This window comes from Phaseolus vulgaris, chromosome 1 (genome assembly GCF_051622355.1).
Source record: "Phaseolus vulgaris cultivar YP4 chromosome 1, ASM5162235v1, whole genome shotgun sequence".
In the NCBI taxonomy this organism is placed as follows: Eukaryota; Viridiplantae; Streptophyta; class Magnoliopsida; order Fabales; family Fabaceae; genus Phaseolus; species Phaseolus vulgaris.
The window spans coordinates 4,803,886-4,827,407 of record NC_143498.1 but is presented as its reverse complement, the minus strand read 5'-3'; the positions used below and the strand labels follow the sequence as shown (position 1 = coordinate 4,827,407).

Below are 23,522 nucleotides of genomic sequence, written 5' to 3'. Positions count from 1 at the left end.
TAATTAGTTGCAAGTAATTAAATTAGAGACCTTTTTAGAAATTAAAAAAAAATTTTAAATTAGTTTTTATTATTGTTAAATAGTTTTTAAATTGATATTAATTAGCGACTAAAGTTTTTTTACCAAATTTAGAAACTAAATAATTGGTAGTTATTTATTTTTTATTACTAAATAATATTATTTTTTATATTTAAAATATTCTCTTAAAATAAGTTTTGTGTGCAAATAAAAAAAAGGAATTATGGTGAAATACATAATTGACACATAGAAGCACATTGTGTGGATGGGGTTGGTTAGAATGGTGGGGGATTGATTCCATTGACTTGAAATGATAAACCCTAGCCAGGTAACACTTGTCCATTGGAATTTGTTATGAAATACTGTGTTGGAAACTGGCCAACAAAACCAGTGGCAGCACCCTTCATGGATCTCATTCTAGCTGGCTACCTCTTCTGAGAAACCAATGGACAAATACTTCCATTTTCAGCACCATTAATTAATCTTTCTCATCTCCTTCCAATTAATAATTAGTTTGTGGTCAGAAAAAAGTGTGAGGCATGTGAGTTGGATTTGGAGCCATGTGCTAGAATCAATCACAAATTCATATTCATTCATTCATCCACACATCTTTTGATTTGCTGGTGTGCACTGCACTGTGCACGCTAATGTTTATTGGCTCAGTGTGGCGGTGCTGCAGTGATCCCCACCACTGCACTATCTTTAGCCACTCTGGAGAGTGCATGCTCCCACTCCTGCACTATCTCAACACAACACAGTATCCTAGTAATGCACTGTGTCTGAATATGATGGGTTAATGCAAAGGTAAAATGTTGTAACCAAAAATTTTTATGCAACTTTTGACAGTGTATCAAAACTTGTTGTTGCTGTTGTTGTATCAGTATCAGAATTTGTCTCTAAGAAGAGGAGAGAAAATAAAGTAGTGTGTGTGTGTGTGCATGCTGGTGGATGGATATATCATGTGTATTTTATATATTCTTCTTCCTTTACCCTATTTTAGTTGTCTGATTAAAAGAAAACTCACTTTATTCCTTTTGGTTTTTTAATTCAAGAGTAATGATCAATGATTGTGACTTTGCTTGCATGATGAAGGGAAATTAATGGACACTTGTTCGTATTAATTGGAATGAGACACACATAGATAAGGTTCTTTCCTGCATTTAGTTATATATACTAATTCAGCATAAAACGTGGCTTCTATCTTATCTCTATGTGATTCGTCCAACACATTTTTTTAGGGTTCCACTATATATTTCAATATGTATAAAAATTAATGTATGAAATTAATTCTACATAAATTATATATATTTGTCTCTTGTCTATAGATGAAAGTGGGAGAGTAACATCTCTCAATCCACACACTCATGCATGTATACCTTAGTAGTAGGCCATAAATGAAAGCATAACCATATAAGTAAGGGCAGCTCCTATATGCTTTTAAGGGTTATGAACATCCAAAATCAAGAATTGATTTTGAAAACGGTGCTAATATATTCACTACAAAAAAAATTATTAAATAAAGAATAATTTTAAAAATAAAAAATAATTAATCATTATATTAACTAAATTAGATGTTATTTTATAGAATATAAAAATTATTAGTATTTAAAGTAGTTTGTATTATTAATAAATGATTTCTAAATTGATATATAATTATTGACACCTAAAATATTGGTAACTAATTATATACCAATTTAGAAATTAGTTTATTAACAATAGAAGCTACTTTTGATATCAATAATTTTTTAGTCTATAAAATAATATTCAATTTAGTCAATATAGTAACTAATTATTTTTTGTCTTCAAAATTAATTTTTATATTTAATAATTTTCATGCAGTGTCATAATTATATTATTGAAAATTAGGTTTAAAATTTGTAACTAGAATTGAACACGTGTTACAAGAATTTGGTTACTCTTACACAAGTATTATAGAATTTTTCAGTTAATCTTATTTTGGATAATCTTTGGATTGCGTTGGTAAGTGAGATTTGAAGACATAAGAATAATTGCTTATTTAATGGAGGAGTGGTTGATCATTCTAAAGTTTTTTTCTTGGCATAGGTTAAGGTTTGGTCTTAGATTTCCTCAAAGGTACCATCTGTGAGTTTCTCGTTCTATGTCGGGTGCCTAGAACTTCTGATATGTATGCACTCGATTAAAAGTTGCTAATAGGGTGGTGGAGTTGGTCCTTGATCTTTCTATTGTCTTTAGTTGGTTTTGACGGGGTAGACACTTAGTGATTTTTTTGGGTTTTTGTTCGTGTAAGGGGAGAGGTGTGTTTGTCTCTTTTACTCTGTATGAGAGTTGAACCACCCCTAAAGTGAATCACATTTATTTATTTTTTCTTGTCGATAAAAAAAATAGAACTTAAATTATGAATATTTTAGTGAGTAAAGGCAAACTCTCAATATTAGAATAAAAAGTTATATTCTTCCTTATTTTAAGCATCATACAATTGAATTGATCTTGATGTCAACAATTTTTTTTTTTAGATAATTGTATTATCTTTCAAAGAAGATATAAATAAACTTGATAAAGTTAATATAACTCTAGATATTTTATTTAGACTTTACAAAATTCATAGATGCTTAATAAAAAAAAGTGAAATAACACCAAAAGTTTAAGGAGATGTAGCGGTGACTTTTCATGTGTAAACCTTATGTGTGTGCATTAATAGATATATATCTTGAGAAGTGCGAAATTGATTAATATGTTGTGCTATGATTATTTGAACTTTAATTGTGTTGATGAATGTGTTAGATATTATATATGTGAGTTTTTATTATTTATTTTGAGGTGTTTATAGATTATAACAACATGAGTTCTTTTGTTTTGTGAGAAGTCTAAGAAATGACTTAGTAGGATGAAAATTTAAGTTGTGTTTGGTAATTTTAGATATATAATGAGGAATGCATTTTTCTCTACATGTTTAATTCATTCATACTTTTTTTGTGGGTGGTGTGATTTCATGTAGGGTCTCTATTCTACATTATCCCAAAGAGTTTTAAATTAGGGAACCTCTTGTCTATAAGTGAGATGAGGGGAAACCATAACTAGTGACGACATCTTGACATATCCTGATAGATTTCATTTTACTTAATAATGAATAGTGAGGGTCTCATCTTTGTATGATATTGTCCATAAGAGTGTGAGGGACAAACATAAATTCAAGTTATGCTTAGTCATTTAAGATTTACTTTGAGAAATGCATTTGTGTGTACATGCTTCATTCATTTATACATATTTTTTTTGGATGCGTGTGAGTTTACGAAGGAGGATCGCAATTATTTTCTATCTTGTCTCTAAGGATTTTATATATAGTAGTGAATCTCTTGTCTATAAGTGGGATGAGGGACAACTAGAGTCAACTTTGTTATTCAAACAAAGTATTGGTAGATTTTGTTTTAGTTGAGAGTGAATTGTGAAGGTCTTCTTTGGGTATGACTTAATACATATACTTCAACCACTTCACATGTATTGAGAACATTAACTAATACATTTGAGTCAACGGAGTGAATTTGTGATGTGACATCGTGTATGTTTAATTTTACTTTAACCTTCTTATATAGACATTTATAATATATTTGATATTTATTACTCCATCTTATATTGTGGTTTTTGTTTGTTTAAACTACACACTGTTACAGATGAATATAAATTTGACCACTAAAAAAATATATATTGTTAATTTAATATGGTTCTTAAGATAGATGCATGCATCTTTAGGATTACGAGGGAAATTTCCCTCAAACTAATAATTTATTATGATATAAATATATACATTATTTTCATAATTTTCATAATTAGCTTTACGGAACATTTGAAAATAATCATATATATATATATTATCATGATTAGCTAAAATCTTGTATTTATTTATCATTTTTATTCTATATATTAAATTATTTATTTTATTACGTTATAAATTTATATTAATAAAATAATAATATTTATAAGTGATAAATAATCAGTTATACATATATGTTGTAAATATTTTATTATGATAACAAGAAACATATATGCATGCTTAAATTTACCAATAGCTCTATATGCAATGTTTTAGTAACTATTTTTTTAACTTCAACCTTTTTCAAGGATTTTAGGCCATTCTTCTTCCAGATCTAGGTTTGTGTGGGCCTTTACCGTTTGACAGTTTCTTCCTGCATCCCTACATTTTTTTCTTCCACCCCACAATATTGTGTAAAGACAAAAATTTCTTATATAAAACTGTACATTTATTTTTTTGCATTCCGGACTATGAAATTCAGTAATTTTTGAATTGACGCTTCCAGTAAAATTTTGGATTGGCGTGTCCAGTAACCTCCGAGATTGGTGCTTCCGGTAGTACATGAATGACAGTGTTAATCCAAAATAAAAAAAATATAGATCCATAATTAAAAATATCATTCTGGATCCGTCAATCCGTAATTCAAAATATGCATTATGGATTCAGAAATCCATAATTGAAAAAAATTATTCCAAATTCATCAATCCGTAATAGAAATTAGTCTTCTCGAAATCAACAATTTATGCAAACTTTGCTTCAAGAACAATCCTATATCCAGAAAGCAATATAATTCACTTCCGGATTGATGAATCCATAGCAAAATCCAAGATCCAGTTTCAAATAAAAGGTGAAAGTCAGTTTCTGGATTTAAAAAAATGTGGGGGTGTAGGAAGAAAACTATAGGGGTGCAAGAAAAACACTATAGGGGTGCAGGAAGAAAATATAGGGGTGCAGGAAGAAGCAGCATATTCTTTTTATTATCTATTTTCCACTGCAAACTATATAAGGCCCAACTCCTATATGGACTTTTGATCTATTTATCAATGCAAATTACAGGTTCATGCTATTCACACTCCCCTTCTTATTACTCTTGCACTCCTGTCAATTTGGAACAGAAAAAACAATTAGATAAAGAACTATGACTCCAAGTCAATTCAGAATCAACACATTATTTAGGAAAAATATGTTTCATGAATTTTCATGAAATCATATGAAAAATAGTTTTCATAGTAAATTTTATCTAGAAATACACTTCAGAAACTATTTTTTTTAATTAGTTAACTTATTTATATAATTTAAATCATTGATTATGTTTTAACATATTATACTTGTAGGTATGTGTCTAGAGTAAGTATTAATGACAGGAAACATGATGTTTATGGATTCATGGATCCCCAATTAATTATTCCAATGTGAAATATGAAAGTTGAAACCCAGACATGCATTACATACTGTTATGGTTATAGGGAAAACAAATATATTTTGCTCCTTATATTAATGAGTAAGTACAACTTTTAAGTGATCAATTATTAATATTTCATCTTTTAAAGTTATACTATTTTTTTTCTCAATGCATGTGTAATTGGAACTTACTTGTGGTATTCCTAAATGACTACAATACGCATTGCACAAGAAGTCACTAACATACTTCAAACAAATAGTGGACTGGTAATTACATTATCAATTTACCTATGCATATTACTTTAAGGTCGACCAAGTGCAAAGGCTCATAAGCTGACATGGTTACACCTAAAGGATTTTGTAATTTTCATTATTAGTTTCCTATCTTCCTTTGTTTGTGAAATGAATATCATTATTAAGTTTTTATTAATATTGAATTGTAGTGCAATAAACAAATGGGAGGGTACAATTGTAACTATTATGTAATGCAATGGATGACAACCATGGTAAGAGTCGAAACTGTCAGAGGTTTGGGACCATGTTATCATTGTTTATATAAAACTTTGTGTAGTTCATGCACTAAATTTGAACTTATTTTGTGATGCAAATTTTATGGCTGTTCAACCACCTGGATCCAGAATCAATGGACTATGTGAGGAACGTTTGAACCACATATTTCATTATATTCTATAATACTCTAGGATAGATGATGATCAAAATAGTTAAATCATATGTTGTTTAGTTTTAGTTTTTAGTTTGTATGATTTAGTGTATAGAAATTTTGATATTACACACTAATTTATAATTTCGTTTGATTCATTTCATATTGTTTTATAAGTATTTATATGTTTTTTTGCATTATTATTGAATCTAATTGAGGTTTTAAACAATTTAGGTTAATTAAGAGGAGTAAAGGTAATAAACTAATTGAACTAAAAAAAATTCACATAAGTGACAATTTGACTAAAAACCATAGTTTATGACTAAATTAGTCTTTATAGTGACTAATTTAGAATCTGAAGTAGTTAATAACTAAAACTTTAGTAGTTAATCTTAGATATCAATTTAAAAATTAGGTTATAAATTTTTATTAATAGTAGAAACTATTTCAGATACCAATAATTTAATTTATAAAATAATATCTAACTTAGTTTATATAACAATTAATAACTTTTATTTCTAAAATTATTTTTTATTTAATGATTTTTTTTATTATTTAAAGTCTTATTTTATAGTAACTAGGTTGTTTGGTTTATGAAATTTTGTAACTAAGTTTTTTTTCCTAGGAGAATGTGTAAGCTATCCAATGTTATAATTAAATACTTAGTTTTAGAGGGATAATGGATTAATTTTTTAAGACTTTTGTAAATAAATTATGTTAATTTAAGTTGTTCAAAATAGTAACTTCCAAAGTATTTAAATCCTCGTTGCTGTCCGTGAAAAAACTTTGAAGTCCTCTCCAAGTTAATTCTTCAAAATAATTCAAAAACTAATAAAAAATAATAATAACAAATAGTAAAAGAAATTGAAATTTATTCTAAAAAAACTATTTATTCAAACTTAAAAAAAATATGACAATTAAAGTTTAAAAAAAATAAGAGATATGAAATAATTGTATTTAAAATAATTCAAAAAATGTAACCATGAAAAAAATAAATTCATTTCATATAAACATTTAAAAACAAATATAAGGATGATATATATATATATATATATTTAATATGAATAAGATGAAATCAAACTATTAGTTGCAAATAACCTCATTGTACTTTAAATTTACCACATTACCTAATATTTTAATTAAGTAATTATTAAATATTCAAAAATATCATTCAAATCCTAACTCTAAATAAAATAATAATAATATTATGAAAACTTTTATATATATATAAAAAGATCAATGTTTTTAACCATGTATCATAAATATGCATTTAATTGTGTAAAACACTTAAAAAGTTAATATTTAAAAGAAGATATAAATTTGAAGGTGACCAAATAATATGAAGCTTGTTTATCAAGTTTATTTTTTTATTTTTATTTTATTTTTTATAATTTCAATATAATAGTACATTAGATATTAATTCATTCACATCATATTACTTGGATATATTCAATTTTTTCCATTTCTTTTTTTTTTCTCCCTTAAATAGTTTGAGAAAATTTCAAATTCAATTATCAAATCACATCAAAAGTTAAGATACTTTGGTGAACTTTTGGAAAATTGATGCATGAAGTTGAAAATTTGCAGTGAAAAAGTGATTTTCCCTTTGTATTGATCTTTTGTCTAATGTGTGCAAATTCGTAGCAGACAAGTTATCTTAGTGGAATCTTTTTTCCAAGTCAAAAGCAAAATGTTCCAAAATATTATTAATTTATTTATTTTTATATTTATTTATTTATTTATCAGTGGACAGTAATGATTCCCACTAAACATGCCATATGATCACTTATAACATATTGAGTACAGTTTACATTTAAGAAATAGTTTTTTTTTAATTATAAATAAATGTAAATAATTTATTTGAGCACTCTGCATAAAAATATATGCATCAAGAACTTCTGTAGCATGATTACACATTAATAGAAAGAATTTAACTTTTATACATTATGAGTGTAAAAAATTATATTTATGATTTTAAATTTATTTTTTTATGTGATAGAGAAAAGTAAAGATATGTTTTTTTCCCTAATCAAACCTATAATTGACTAAAAAACTAAAATATATTTTAAATAATCTTATATATTTTCATTACAAGAAAAATACAGGTTAAAAATTATGAATATATATTTTATATAAAAATTAAATTATGATATATAAATAGAAACTAATTCCATTTTATAAATAGATTTTGTGAGAGAGTGAGTTAAATTTAAATTTATAGTATAAAAAGCTAAATTTGTTTGTAAAAGTAGTTGTTAGTTGAATTTTTTTAATCAAATTCTTTTTTCTATTATTGGGAAAGAATAATACAGTCTCAATACTCATTAAACATCTTATTAGAAATCCTTATTAGAAGTGATTAAAAGAAGAACAAACAAAAGAAAGTTAAAAAATAATAATAAATAAAGTCACAGAAAGTATAATTAGGGTGTTTGATTGTGTGTGTATAAAAAATGAACCAATTCATAATTAAAAAGAAAATTCTTATTAAAGATGATTAATAAGTATTGATTATAGAAAAATGAATGAACTATAAAACACATATTAGTTGGATATGTTATACACATACCATGTAACCATTGCTTAATGAAAAGTTGAAATAAAAATCCAAAGAAAAATAATAGTTTCACAATCTTAGAGATAAATATGTATAATAAAAAGTAAATTTATAATTAAATGATATAAAAAATTATAAAATAATAATATTAAAAGTTGTAATGTGATAAGTATAAAAAATTGGAACAGTAAATCATTTACCTAAATATAAGTCTAAAGTGAAACAATGCCAACCAACATCCAACCTTAATGATAGAACAAAACTCTTATGGTCTTTGTTGGAGAACCCCACACTCCCACTCACTTTCCCTCAAATTTTGACAAGAAAGGTATGAGCTTTAAGAGATAGAGAGAGAACCCACTATTCTTCTCCCTCCCTACCCAATTTCCATGGAGGATTTCAACTACAACACATCAAGGTCTCATGGAAATGGGCAATTTATGCAGATAGAGAGGTGCTATGGAGGAGCACCAGAACCAAGGCCTTATGATCTCAGGTCCTCCAGTGTTTCCTATTCACAGGCTCAAATGGTTCCAAACAACAAGGACTTGAAGATGAAGAAAGGAAAAAGCATGTCAAGGGCCTCCATTTCCAAGCCTTGGAGCCTTTCTGATCCTGAGTTTCAGAGGAAGAAGAGGGTTGCCAGCTATAAAATGTATTCTGTGGAAGGGAAAGTCAAAGGGTCCTTCAGCAAGAGCTTTAGGTGGCTCAAGGACAAGTACTGGCATGTGGTTTATGGATGGTGGTGATTCAGTTGTTATACCCTTTTGTATTTTCTGTTTACATATATATAACTATTTGAGTTTTCTGTTCATGATTTTAGCAGAAGTATGAGTTATGATCACTGATCAGCTTAATCAGACTTGAGTTTAATAGCCAAAGCTTTTTGTTTGTAATTATATAGATGTTACCCTTTTCATTGAGTGATCTTTTTCTCTACTTGTTTTTCATTTTTTGAAGACCGTCTAATGGATTAATAAAGTGTTCTGTGTAGTGTTGTTGAATTCTATAAGGAAACAGAAATGGATTAGTTTTGCAAAATGAAAACAGCTTCATTATTAGGAGATCTTAAAGACTTATCTTATCCATATCCTTTTTCAATTCCTCTGTCTCTGCCTCACTCATCACTTCACCAAATCATTTGATTTTTCTTTTTTTGGTTATTGCTTGGTGTTTGAGTTAATTCAGTTTGTATTTGATGGCTCCATGTGTTGTCTCAAGTTATTGGTGTCATTCAGTTTGAGTTATTCTTCTTATTTCATATTTTCATTTAATCATAAAATATATTCTATTAAGAAGTAGACTTTATAAAATATATAAAATATAAAGTGTTCTTAAGTCAATCTGATAAAAATAATTTATAAAGTGATGTTTTTATCCACTTATATAATATTTTTATCTATAAGAGACATGAAATCTTCGATACACATTCTTACATCGAGACCAGTCAATTTGTGCATGAAATTATATAATTATGAATCATCAGATCTATAAGTCCAACAAATTTTCGTTATGATAGACTATAGGTGACTCTAATCACTTATTAAGAAGTGAATTTTAAGCCTAGATAAATTTTATATACGAATTGAAATATTTATGAAGTATTCTTTTTTATTCATTCATTTTTTTGTTAATAAAAAAGAAATCTAATACTTTAAATATTTGACAATTTTTATTAAGACCTTTGTTTGAAAATAGATCGAATGTTTTACCACAACAATCCTTGTATATTTCTAAGTTTATTAACAAAAGTCATAATGGTTTTTATTTGACCAAGAAAATTGTCTTACTTATACCTAATATTATTAAAGCATCCAAAATCTCTGTGTTAATGCATATAGATATTTAGAGTTTTTTAAAACAAATTTCATACATGGTCACAAATATTTCGTATTCATATTTAAATTGTTTTATTAAAATAAAAAAAGGGAAGTTGGGTCACTTATGCAAACTTTCATTCATTTGTTAGAAAACCAATTTAAAACCAAAGTACAAAATGAGGTCCAATTATGTACTTGAATTCATTAGGAAAAATTTCTTTACATTGAGAATACTTTTTGTAATAAAAACGAGTTATTTTTTTTTTTAAATTTTTTTACGAGTGAAATATTAAATTATCTTAGATTAATATATTCTTTTATACAATGCATGTAAACAATATTTAATTAAATAGTGTATTTTGAAATTTTGTCTACAAACTAGTTATAGTCTCGTTAGAGAATATCCTCAATTCACCAAAAATAATACTTAACCCACATTTACTTTCTTTTTCATATTACTTTCATCTCAATTTTTTCTTCTTATTTTTAGTTGTATTCTTCACATTTTCTATCATATTTCGTATTATATATATATATATTTATTTATTTTCCTAGTTCTACCCTAATAAAGAAATAGAGTGAATTAAAACAATAATTTATGAGATTTCATGACATTACGCAAAATCTTTATTTTTTAAACAATTAGAATGAGTAAGAAGTATCGCAATAGTTTTTTTAAATTAAAAAATCTGAATAAAAAAGCATATAATTTTATAAAACAAGAAATACTGAGCATAATTTACTAAAAGAAAATTAAGATAAATGGATATATTACTTTTATCAAATCATTTAAGTCCTTGGTCATATGGGACCACTCCTCTAGCACCACCAACCAGATCGATAATATGCCATTGCTTTTGCATGAAGTTTCTTATAAGTAAAATTCTATTCCCTGTTTGGTTTATGATTCTTTTGTAGTGATTCATGTTAAAAAATATATTTATTTTTTAATTCTAAAATTTCTATGAATGCTTGTAAAAGTATTTATAGAAGACCCTCACGTTTATTAACCTACACTTTATACTATAAGATGAGCTTAACTTTCACCAATTTTATTCAATATAGATAATTATATGATAAAATGAAATTGTAATTTAACTTAGCAACAAAAATTTGGGAAAAGTTAATATAGTTTAATCTTCTAGAATTCCTAAGTTGTGTATGTCGAATTATGAAGTTTAGTATTAAATTTATCAAATCCAACCACTGGTAGATATATTAAATAATATTAACGAGAAATACTGTGATTGGTTCCTTAGGTTGCTAACAAATTGAACTTGAAGTTGAAAGTAACAGTATGACAGATCGTTAAGGAGTTAGCAACAAAGAGGAAGGAAAGTTGAAACATTTAGACCGTGGCATGTGGGAATCTATTCTATTGACGGTGGCTGCCACCGCCGGGAACAACATTGGAAAGATCCTGCAGAAGAAGGGCACTATCATTCTTCCACCTCTTTCTTTCAAACTCAAAGCATGTCTAAAGTTCCATTTTTTGTGTGTTTTAAATTGGTTTGTTTTGGTTTCTATTAAAGATCTCATCTTTTTTTGAAGAAATTGCTATTTGAATCATGTGGGTGTCTTTGAATTTTTGAAATTGTTTTTAGTTTCTATTGCTGTGTTTATTTGGTGCCAATGTAAAATTGAATATTTTCCATCAATGTGTATGATTGAGTGGGAATGGATAGATACCAAGATCACCTTTTTGTTATCTTTTTTTTTTCATTTGAGATTATGTGAGCTTGAAGTGAATGTTTGGTTATTGATTCCATTGTGTTTGCAGGTCATAAGATCATATGCTTCAAACAGAACCTGGGTGATAGGTTTTCTAGTGGATATATTTGGGGCATTATTGATGTTAAGGGCATTGTCTTTGGCTCCAGTAAGTCCTATATCCCATGCCAATGTGATGATAGGTTTTGTGACCCTCTGATCTTGTGTTTTTGCTTAGGTTTTTGACAATGTTATGGTGATTTTCTTATGTTAAATATATTATAGGTCTCTGTCATCCAACCAGTTTCTGGCTGTGGACTAGCAATTCTATCAATCTTTTCCCATTTTTATCTCAAGGAAGTCATGAATGCTGTTGATTGGGTTGGCATTACATTGGCAGGTTTTGGCACAATAGGTAAAGTAAGTTTATATTTACCCGAGAGCATTTTGTTGATTGTTTACCCTACTCTGCTTCATTTGACCTCCACGACAAGCAAGGTTGTTGGGAGGGGATAACTATGCAACAAAAAAGTGTATTCAAATCACGAAAACAAATTATAAGTTTTTTATAGTTCATTCTGTTCATTTTGATTGAGTGATGATTTTTTAGCTGTTGGCCTAGTTCAGAATTCAGATCTACATATAATAAAGTATTTGTTGTACCATTTATTTGTGTGTACTATTGTATTAAACTTTTGTGTCTTGTGCACCTGAGCAATGGACTGAAAATTTCTGGAGTTTTCCTTCTTTTTATTACATGGCTGCTAAGAAAACTAAGTTTGTGTTGCAGGGTCATTGTATTAATGTGTTTTTGTATTTACGCGATACTAATTGGTTAAGTATCGTGTGTTTTTCTATGTTTAGGAGTTGGTGCTGGAGGTGAGGATCATGGGGTGGTTGCTCTATCTATTTTTCACATACCAGGGTTGGCATTTGTTGTTTTCATCTTGTTTGTAGGTACCTTGTCTTATGAATCAACTTATTTTATAGTCAAGTGCCTTTATGATCAGAGATATTTTGCATTCATAAGTTTGGCATCATGGCAAGTCAGGGAAGATGTTTGCATCACTTGATTTTGATACAGTAACAATGTTTGTGAGGAAATACTTGAATCATTGTGAAAGAAGCATAGTGGTATTCTAGTATTAATTGGAAGCCTAAGCATGGTGTGGATGCCAAACATACATTTGACCTTGAGTCTAATGTGTATAAATGCCAAGTATCATGCTTAATCCATGCATGAAGTTACATATTTCTAAAATCATAATTGTTATTTGTATGAGAAAAGCGTCATCTGATTACTTGATAAACTGTTTTTACCACTTATTTTCATGGGATGTTATTTCCTCCTCAATGTGGTGCATTTAAAATGCAGAATTCTGATGCCGTCCTTTATGCGTAATATTATGTATGTCTTTAAAGTAAAATTGTTATTTGATTGTGAGGCAATCAAATTTTCCTGGTCCTTTTCATTGAAAATTACACCTTTGTTCTTGAATCTATGCATGTCAAAGTCACTAATTTCCTTGCTAAGTCAATACAATGTGAAGGCATTTTTCTGATAGCATTATTAGAAGACTATTTTTTACATTGCAATTTATACAGATACTGCTTAATGGGTGGGTTCGAATATGCAAGAGTCAACGAAGAGAACAAGAAATGGTATTCATGATTTATCCATCTCGAAAAGCCTTTAGATTTACATATATATTTTCATCTGAACACCAATTAAGGGTGGTTTATGAGCCATGTTGTTCTCTCCTCTTTTATCACTTGACATTTTTAAGTTATACAGATGGAATATGATGTCGTTGAGGAAATCATCTATGGCTTGGAATCTGGTATTTTGTTTGGGTACTTTTCCTTCCTTATTCACTTTTTTATGTATTCCATTCATGTTCAGATACTTCTCACTTTTTCTTATACCTCAACTGCTTAATATCAGGATGACTTCTGACAGTTAAATTAACAGTTGCCTGAAACAAAACAATTAAGTATTGCATGGTTTGGAGTTTAGTATTATTATTTCTTGTGTATTCGTAGTTTCATTTTTGGGATAAAAAAGGTTTTCAGAGAGAAAAGAGAGGAATGCAGTTAGGAGGATATTGTGTGTGTGATATGAAGGGATTTATAACATCCAACACTTTTGTGCTTGGACATTCCACATCATATTTTGAACTAAACCTAACTTTTTATCGTTAAACCTTGAAATTATGGGCAATGGTGTCTTTTTTACATTTTTTGTTACCCCAATGACAACTTTTCTCTTATGTGTGCCTCTTCCATTTAGTTTACTTTTATTTAGAGGTTGCCACAGTCATCATGCCTTTGTATATTCCCAGACAGAGATGCAACCAGTTTAGTCAACTTGGCATTGCAATTGCAAACCACTTCAGGCAACTGAACATGGCAAATGAAGCCTTTGAAAAATATTACCAGAAACTTTTTGTTGTTAATCATCAACATAATCTTACTTTTGACAATTTTATGTAGCTGCTTATGCAGTTATGCCATGTCTGAAGCCATTTATATAGCTTATTATTGCTTTCTATTAGCTTATGGTTTTAACATTTTTTTCTTGGAGGCTAAACTCGGCTTATTTAGAAATTCAGAATTATTGAACACCATTGCTATTTGCATGACAGATAAGAGAACATTTACATCACTCTTAATTTTGTTCACACCTAAATGCAGGATGTCATCTGTAATATCAAAGATGGGATTTCTATTCCTGGATCAAGGTTTTCCCAAGCTGTTGGCTCCTGTGTGCATCATGATCAGTGTCTGTTGTAGTGGCACCGGCTTTTACTACCAGGTATTCTGAAGAGCACTTTTATATGATCTACTATCACGAGAACCATTACATCCTTTAGGCATGCCATGGAAGGAAATTAAACCATTTTCAGTCAAACTGCTGAGACACTTGTCCAAGCAAAGTTCTACAGTGCCTATTTCAGAGACAATAACTCTTTAAATAATCACTATCTTCCCTTCTCTTGCAGACACGTGGTCTAAAGCATGGGAGGGCTCTTGTAGTTTCTACTTGTGCAGCTGTGGCATCAATTTTGACTGGTGTTCTTGCTGGGATGTTTGCTTTGGGTGAGCGACTTCCTTCGGAACCAAAAGCTCGCTTGACACTTCTTCTTGGATGGTAACATAAGATGTTAAGCTGTGTTTTACAGATTATTTTTTTCTTTCAGAACAAAGGAAAAGGCCAAATGAAAATGCATACCTTCCACTTTTTTCTCATCACACATAATAAATATGCATGCATAGTTAAAGGAAAGAGGATTCAGGAGTAGCTGAGTATTCATGCTTTTGGAATAGTATGCAAGTTGAACTTTTAGATTGAAAGAGTCCATAACATTCATGCTTTTGGAATAGAATAGTATGAGGGGTGGAAGTTCTAAGGCCTAGGGCTCTTTGACTACAACAATGTTAGGATCCAATTGCAAGGTATGGAACTTAAGTCCTGCATTGGAAGTATGGGATTCTGGGGTGGGATTTATACTCTCCGACTCCAACAACTAGCTTTTGTGGTGATTCTCTAAAGGTTCTTATCAATTTCTTCCTCATTCCATAAAACAAGAATGAAACTGTGGTCCTCATTCCAATATTCCTTACATCAAACAATGCAGAAACTAACACCAGCAGTTCAATACTTCTTTCCATCCAGAAGAAGTTACATCATGTTTAGTTGTCTGCTACAAACATTTGGTGGCTTTAATCTAATTGGTTCAGGCAGTCATTATTTGGGTTGGTGAATAAACTTAACCAGATAACCATTATTGAAAACGTAGATTGAAACTATTTTAGAAAGACCCTAATATCTAGTAATTCATGTGTCTCAAACAAAATGGAAATCTTCAGGTTCTTAATACATATGAAACACTGTGCTGCAGGCTACTTATTATTGTGGGGGTGATTTTACTTGTTGGTTCAACACGGCTAGTGAGTTTTCTTTCTTGTTCTTCGAGGCGAAAAAGAAGCAATATGGATAAGAATTTTGGCCTTAGAAGAACCACTTCTTCCCGTGTGAGGGAACCAAGTCCAAGTGCTATCATTCAAGCAGCAACATTAAATCATTTACTATCATCATCTTCCAAAGAAAAAGCTTGAGTTGACATGTGCTGGTTTATGTTCCTTCATCCTTCGTTGGATATCTGAGCATTAAGTTGCTTTCAAATCCGATTGGCATGGCCAGGGTGTATTGTACGAGTATAGTGGTTGCTTAATGATATTTTGTAGATCATTCATTTGCGATTCACACATTATGATGAAATATTTGTTAACTTCTGAGGCCTCCTTGTAGAAACTTTTCGTGAACTTCCATTATTTTTTGTTTTCAAGGATTGTATGACAGTTATGATAGCATACCAACATATACAGAATTTGTTTTATTTGCACTGAAACATATTTTGATAAAGAAAAGTTTTTTCTTGTGTACTAGTGCAGTGGTGCTCTTTGCATGTATAGGTATCGCTTCGTTAGAAAAGAAATGTTAAATTGAATGTACTTGATTTCTTTTAGCACATTCTACTGTTGGTAAAAGTTTTTTGAAATTAAAAAATGTGTAGTTTTTTAATAAATGTTGTAACAAAAATACATGATTTTGTATTGTTCAATATATTTTTATCAATAGGAGAGTGTGTTGCTATTACTTCTCCCTGTATGAGATGATTCATGCAAATGTTGTATCTCATGATTTATTGAGTACAAAATTGAACCACTAAGAAAAGAAGAAAACATTTTCATAAAATGAGTCTTTATTTATTCATCTTTTGTTTTGAAATTGTAGTTATGCATAACTTTGGAATGGTAAGGAAAGCATAAATGGAAAAAAGGTGCTCTTTTAGGAAATAACAGCTTTCTCCACTGGACTTTGTGCTTTAGCCATATACAGTACAGTAAAAATCCATGAAGAAAATTAGTAACCAGAAGTAAACATTTCACGTGTCTATTCCACTTTGTTTGCACCCTCAAATATGGCCAACTTGCAGCAGAAAGCACATTTGTCAAAGCCACTGACTATTACAAAATTGCTTCACCACTGAAGAGTGATATGTTTCGAATTTGTGATTAAAATACACTCATAATATAATAATTTTTAGAGTGTTATACATTCAACTGTAAAATACAAAAATCAGCAATCTTTTAAAAGGTAATTTACACTGTATATTTTAATTAAATTAGTTTAATATTTACTTTAAAAGTCAAATCTTTGACAATTTTCAATTAGTTGACCTTATAAAAAAATGTATACTCTAAACACTTTCTGTTAAAGATAAGTTCAGTACTGCAAAAGACAGAAACACTACCATTTATATTTTGCCAATCTAAACTTTTTTTTGAATAGATTTTAATAATCTAAACTTGTACTTTCATTATCTTTGTTCCAAAGATATATAAGTTCAGTTAAACCAAAATTATACCACAGTTATCCTAGCAGCATCCGTTTAGAATATTAATAAGTGGACATTTGAAGACTTTTCTGTCCATAAAGAGAAGAAAATGAACTTGAGGTGCTTTTTTCTTTTAAAAGAAAAGAGACTATAATGGTTGCCAGTTCTGGAAATGAATGACCCTAGTTTCTTCTATGCTACCATAGAAAATGACAATTATAAAGTAAAGTCTTCAGGTTTCACAAAAAGTGTGGTTGTCCTTGATTCACCTACTTTGTCAAATTTTGGCACTGCATAGAGTGGAGCCACATGCCAGCCCATAAGCACAGCTGAGATTTTGCCATGAAAATGCTAGTCATCATCTATTTGCTATTTCAATGCAATTTTACCCTTTAAACAGTGTTATGTAACAAGCAATATGACTTTCTCACAGTGACTCAATTGACCATTAAAAGAAATGATGTAAAACAGAAAATCTCGTATACCAGAACTTCAAAAAATCAATGCACAGTAACAAATAACACCTGGCCCCATCCACAGGATCCCTTGTATACATTTCAAGTGATGAAGAGTTGCATCAAAAACTTTTTTTGAAACGTGTGAAACCAATCAATGATTCATTCTGTATTCTTCTGTCCTGCATAATTACCCAATTGCCTTGCCTTCCAGCTATCATGAGGGGCTACATGTTCATGGGAAGGAGAATATTGCTGCAAAAATGTGAATTTAGCATTTAGAGCTATAATCAACACAGTAACAGTAGTCTACAGTCCAAACATTTCGTTCACACAAAATAGGCCAAAAAGAAGAAAAGAAAGAACACAGCACTTCAAAACCAATGTTTACATACAAGCATTTTTTAAGTGTTTGAAAGTTGGAATATGGCTTAAGGATACTTATACTATCTATGTTTACAAGTAGAAGGAAAACAAAAAAATCCAATTTGTCAAATATCACACAACCAAGTTCCTTGACAGTGATGAAATATGGAAGAAAATATGAGCTCCAATCTATTCTCAGAGCCAAGTCAGTAAAGATAGAAAGTTAAAGGCTCTTTTGTCAATGGTCTAGTTTAGGTATCCAATTGCAACTCTTTAACTGATTATTTTTTACAACAGCCTTAGCAGAACTCCTATAATATATCACCAAACGTGTTTAACTAATTTTTTTCTTACAAGTTTAGTAAATCAATATCAATCTACTTTTCATCAGTTTACAATTTGAATGCATTTTTGTATTAGACATTTACTGATGTTTCCTTGTCACATGTTAAGGTAAAAATAGCAAAACATAGTTAGACTTAGACCTCCATTTTCATCATAAGTTCTTTGGCTGATGAAGCCGCAACAAGTATATCCCGAGCACCACGCTTAATGAAGCCTTCTTTAACACCATTGTCAAACAATGCAAGCAACGAGTTGTAGTAACCATCAACATTCAGTAGACCAACCTGTGCAGGATGGTACTGAGTTAACATATATATATTAGTATACCAAAGATTTTATACTACTCAGTAACATATCATGTTACCGGTTTTTTATGTATTCCAAGTTGAGCCCAAGTTATCATCTCCAACAGCTCTTCCATTGTTCCATATCCTCCTAATTATAAGTCAAGAACAGATATAAGAAAGAAACAAAAACTACTATGCATTCAGTACAGAAATCCACTACACCAAAATAGTAAGTTTTAGTTTATAAAAGAATATCTTTAGTAATATTAATATGAAATCATCAATTTTTTTAAAAACTATTTGAAAGCTGTTCTTCTAACTACCAGGTAGAGCGATAAATGCATCAGCTTCTTCAGCCATTGCAGCTTTACGCTCATGCATATCTGAAACAATTCTCACTTCACCAACTGGTTCACCTGATATCTGTCAAAATAGCCAATTACAACTTACTAATAAACAACAGATTCTTTCTCAACTAAGCCATTATCAAAGTAAAAGAAGTGAAGTGCTATTAAGGGCTTATTTGGATATAAGCTAGAACTGCTTTTAAGAGCCTCTCAACAAGAAATATAGGACTTTTTTTTTCAGTAGAGAAGCTCTCTGAAAAGTTGAAAACCATTTTAACTTTGTGTCCAAACAGACTCTAAGAAAACTTAGCTTAGCACACAATAATAACCCCACCCCTCCAAAAATAAAAGAACTTTTTTCTAAGTTCTTTAAATCCAATTCAGATTATTTTTTCAAAAAAAGATGGTATCTTTGACTTCAAATCATCACATTAATACCAAACATAAACTAATATGAAACATGAAGCAGTTCATTTCCAATGCTCAATTTAACTGTACACAAGTAATCTGACACAGAATATTAAACTTAACAGTTGAACAGGTAGTAGCACAAATACCTCATGAGGCATGAGAGCTTTTGGAATAACGCTGTGTATGTAGCAAATAAACAAAGAGTGAGACAAAATGATTAAACCAATAACAACAAGCTTGCATAGTGAATGAATAGAGCATCCATGATAGACACTACAAAACAAAGCATGTTGCTTTAGCATACCCAAGAACATGGCAGCCTCCATCATACATTCTCTGGGATATTAAGCCCATCAGCCCAATACTTCCCCCACCATACACCAAGTCAATGTTCCTCTTAACCTGTAATCCACTCCATAGAATAAAACACAAAAGCACAGATAAAGAGAAAAGTGAAGCTCAATTATTCCCTCCACATATTAGAAAACAAAAGAACCAAATTTAGAACATCACACTGTCATTATTATGTGACACACCAAAAGTCAAGCACACTTAAGAAAAGCTCACAAAACTAACAACCTTTTGATCAAAATTGAAGTTTTACTTCTGTAATATATATGACCCGTATAGATTGTTGAACTTTTAATTTTGATAGGCAAAAAAGTACTGAGTTTTTTTATTTTATGAAATGCCTCAAGTTTTATCTTTTTATGAAACCAATAATCCATAGCAATAAATGTACCTGCAGAAGGTTGTAATCAAGAAAAATATGGGAAAAAGAAGAAAAAAAACATTTTCTGACAACTACGTACCCAAATGGCTTTATGGCAAAAGATGTGTTTTTGATGACAAAAAGAGGAAGATAAGAAGAAAAAGAATGTTACAAAAGAAAGCTGACCAGTTCAGTGGCCAATTCAATGGTGGCGTCACTGAAAACTTGGCGGTTACCAGCGTTGCTGCCGCAGAAGACACATAGCTTCTTGAACATGTTTTTGGGGAAACCTTGTTCCATTTTTTTCTCTGTTAATTTGAAGATGGAGATGATGATGATGATTTTGTTTCAGAGGAAATCCAAAAGTACTGGAACAACAAAGAAGAAAGACAACAATTGTTTAGAACAAAAAGAAATACATTAGTTCATATTTTTATATAGTAGTAAAAATAGATAATTTGTTTAAATAATGATAAAATAAAATAAAATAAAATAAAAAATATTAGTTGTAGTTGCGTTTAGTATAGGTAAGAGATTGAAACTTTTTTAAGCTAAGTAATCATGCCATTATTCAACGGTTGTGATAGATACTGTATTAGTTTAAAATTTTAAAATTGATGGTTGGTGCTATTTAAAAACCATGATATTTGCTTTTTAATTAAATATGTTTTTGGTCTTAATAACTCATGGAATTTGCTATTATTTCCTTATGTTCTGTGAATTATGTAATCTCTAGTAAATTTTTTGCTTTTTTTATGTTAAAAGTTGTTTAGATAAATTTTGAAATATGAAATAAAATGTTTTAGATAATGCTCTAGGATAAAAACAATAAAATAAATAATTTATTAAGAGTGAAAAAGTTCAAAAAAATATCAACGAAAAGTAAATTTTAAAGAACAAAAAAATATTGAATTCTTGTTTTTTATTGATATTTTTAAAAATTTGTTCAATTAAAAATAAATTTAAATGGTATTTTAAATATAATCGTTATAGAAATTAACATTTTTACTGTAGATGATAGATTGATAATTAATTAATACTGTAAATTTTAAATCTATTAACATTTTTTTTAATTATTCACATATGATTTTATCTTTATAATTTGTTATATTTATGTAATCTATTATAATTAATAAAAATATTATTTTCAATAATTTTCACTACAAGAAAATCATGAAATAAAAATCAATATTTTTAGATATCAAAATAATTAGTTACAATAATAACTAAATTAGAAATTATTTTAAAAACTAAAAAAAAATATTTTTAAATTAGTTTCTATTATTATTAAATAATTTCTAAATTGGTATCTAATTAGCAACCAAGTTTTAACTACCAATTATTTAGTTTCTAAATTTGGTAGAAAAATCTTGATTGCTAATTAGATACAAATTTAAAAACTATTTAACAATAATATAAACTAATTTAAAAACCAAAAAAATTTGTTTTAGTTTCTAAAATAGTGTCTAATTTAGTTACTATTGCAACTAATTATTTTGTTATCTAAAAATTGGTTTCTATTTTATGATTTTTTTAAATATTTTTTTTACAATATTTTCTTACTATTTTATGTTAAAGTTTTGCATTTTTAATGTAGGAAATTATTAATAATCTGACTGTAATAACAGATACAAATGTGTGATTTACTGGTAAAAAGTTACTTTCTTTCTTTGTTAATTATTATAATAAGAAAAAAATTAAAAAATGTAAAACTAACTTTGCACAGAGGAAGAGATAATTAAGATAAAAGTATCTAAAAAAGTAAATAAAATAAATTTTTATTATTATTATAAAAAATATGAACACACTTCATCGTGTTGTATATGCTTTTACTACATAAAACAAATTACATATAATAAAACTTCATTAAATATTTCTCTTTATTTAGAGAAGATATTATTGTTTTTAGTATAATATGCAAATCTCTAGAATTTATACAACAATGACATAACTACTCAGTGTAAGAAGTACATAAATAAGCTAAAGTAAATAAATTAAAGAAAAAAATAAATAGAATGAATAAAAATAGAAAAAATGTCATATTTTATTCAAAAGAAATACAAAAATAAGAAAAAAATAAAACTATTCAATAATTAATAAGCTATTAGTAAGGTTTTGGCTTTATTATGTAGTTTTTTTATAAAAACTTAAAATAAGTAATTTTTTTTTCTTGTACCAAACATTCTTTTTAATACTTTTATCACATTTTTTAATATTTTTATTTTTTAAATAAATTAATCTAATTACAAAAATATATATATATATATATATATATATATTATGGGAGTATAAATCTCATTTTATCATTTAATTTTAAAAATTGAATTAGTATAAATTCACTTTTTAATATGATATATTCCATTTGTCATACATATCACTTATTGTTTAGTCACTTGTAAATATATTGCCTCATACATAAAGTGTGTAATCATTAATGTGAGGAGGTTTAAACATCTGCATGACTAAATAAAATCTATTATAAGAAGTTTGGTAAACCACTTGTTATCATCTCACTATTATAATTCCTACAAATATTTAATCTAAAGTATGTTTAGTCTTAAGCATGAATCGTGTTAGAAATCTTATATTGTTTATAAGTATAACTAAAATAAAGTAGTTAAGTGATTCCAAATCTTAAATTAAAAAAAAATGTCAAACTTAATGTTAATATACATGATTTTACTATTAAGAGATAAGAATATTATTATAACTCTAATTAGATTAATTGAAAAAATTGTTACTTTTACAAGTAAAATTATTACAATCAATTATTGATAGAAGTCACTCATTTTATAAGTTGAAGAAAAATGTTTAAGTTAATTAGAGAATGCATATTTTATTATTTAAAAGTTATATACAGTATAAAAAAATAATTTTTTTTATTTATCTAAAACGTTTCATATTTCTTAGTATATAAAATTTTGAGTTTTGTCTAAATTTCCAAAGTCATTTTCTTTCCTTTCTTTAGTAGAGTGTACACTAGAGGGTATCAAAGTAGATCACAGTTTGACCTAATCATAGATTTTAATTTTGAGTCAATTTTTATTTTTCCTCATATTTTTAGTTTTCCTAGTTTTTCTATCTCTAGTTGCTTTTGATTACAAAAATGTTATGTGTTTTTTTAAAGTTGTGTTTGGAGGTCAAATGTTAAATATGTGATGTAAATGATTGTTTTTCTACTAGTAGTGATTGATATTAAATAAAAAAATGGTTGATTTTATGAATTAGGTAATATCAGGG

The 23,522-nt window shown here is 28.4% G+C and overlaps 3 protein-coding genes across 8 annotated transcripts; 2 read left to right on the top strand and 1 right to left on the bottom strand.

Moving 5' to 3' along the window:
- Window positions 1-8,663: 8,663 nt before the first annotated feature.
- LOC137816652 (uncharacterized) lies at window positions 8,664-9,308 on the top strand. The gene has a single exon (XM_068619888.2). It carries the CDS (start codon window positions 8,817-8,819, stop codon window positions 9,174-9,176), a length of 360 nt encoding a protein of 119 aa, XP_068475989.1. The 5' UTR covers window positions 8,664-8,816; the 3' UTR covers window positions 9,177-9,308.
- Window positions 9,309-11,495: 2,187 nt separating this feature from the next.
- LOC137816651 (putative magnesium transporter NIPA9) lies at window positions 11,496-16,406 on the top strand. 6 transcript variants are annotated; one of them, XM_068619885.1, is made up of 9 exons: window positions 11,496-11,718; window positions 12,028-12,126; window positions 12,243-12,372; window positions 12,822-12,910; window positions 13,563-13,619; window positions 13,753-13,811; window positions 14,652-14,772; window positions 14,960-15,108; window positions 15,860-16,406. In XM_068619885.1, the coding sequence occupies exons 1-9, from the start codon at window positions 11,608-11,610 to the stop codon at window positions 16,074-16,076; spliced, it is 1,032 nt and encodes a 343-aa protein (XP_068475986.1). In that variant the 5' UTR covers window positions 11,496-11,607; the 3' UTR covers window positions 16,077-16,406. The 6 variants fall into 6 exon arrangements, with proteins under 6 accessions (XP_068475986.1, XP_068475988.1, XP_090154729.1 ...); XM_090298603.1 differs by having other exon boundaries at window positions 11,547-11,718; window positions 12,243-12,377; XM_068619887.2 differs by lacking the exon at window positions 12,822-12,910 and having other exon boundaries at window positions 11,506-11,718; window positions 12,243-12,377.
- Window positions 16,407-17,694: 1,288 nt separating this feature from the next.
- Window positions 17,695-20,807, bottom strand: LOC137816650 (cytokinin riboside 5'-monophosphate phosphoribohydrolase LOG8). The gene is made up of 7 exons (XM_068619883.1): window positions 20,469-20,807; window positions 19,875-19,972; window positions 19,717-19,747; window positions 19,136-19,235; window positions 18,890-18,960; window positions 18,666-18,809; window positions 17,695-18,069 (listed from the first exon to the last, which is right to left on the bottom strand). Exons 1-7 carry the CDS (start codon window positions 20,580-20,582, stop codon window positions 17,977-17,979), a joined length of 651 nt encoding a protein of 216 aa, XP_068475984.1. The 5' UTR covers window positions 20,583-20,807; the 3' UTR covers window positions 17,695-17,976.
- Between the last annotated feature and the right edge of the window lie 2,715 nt (window positions 20,808-23,522).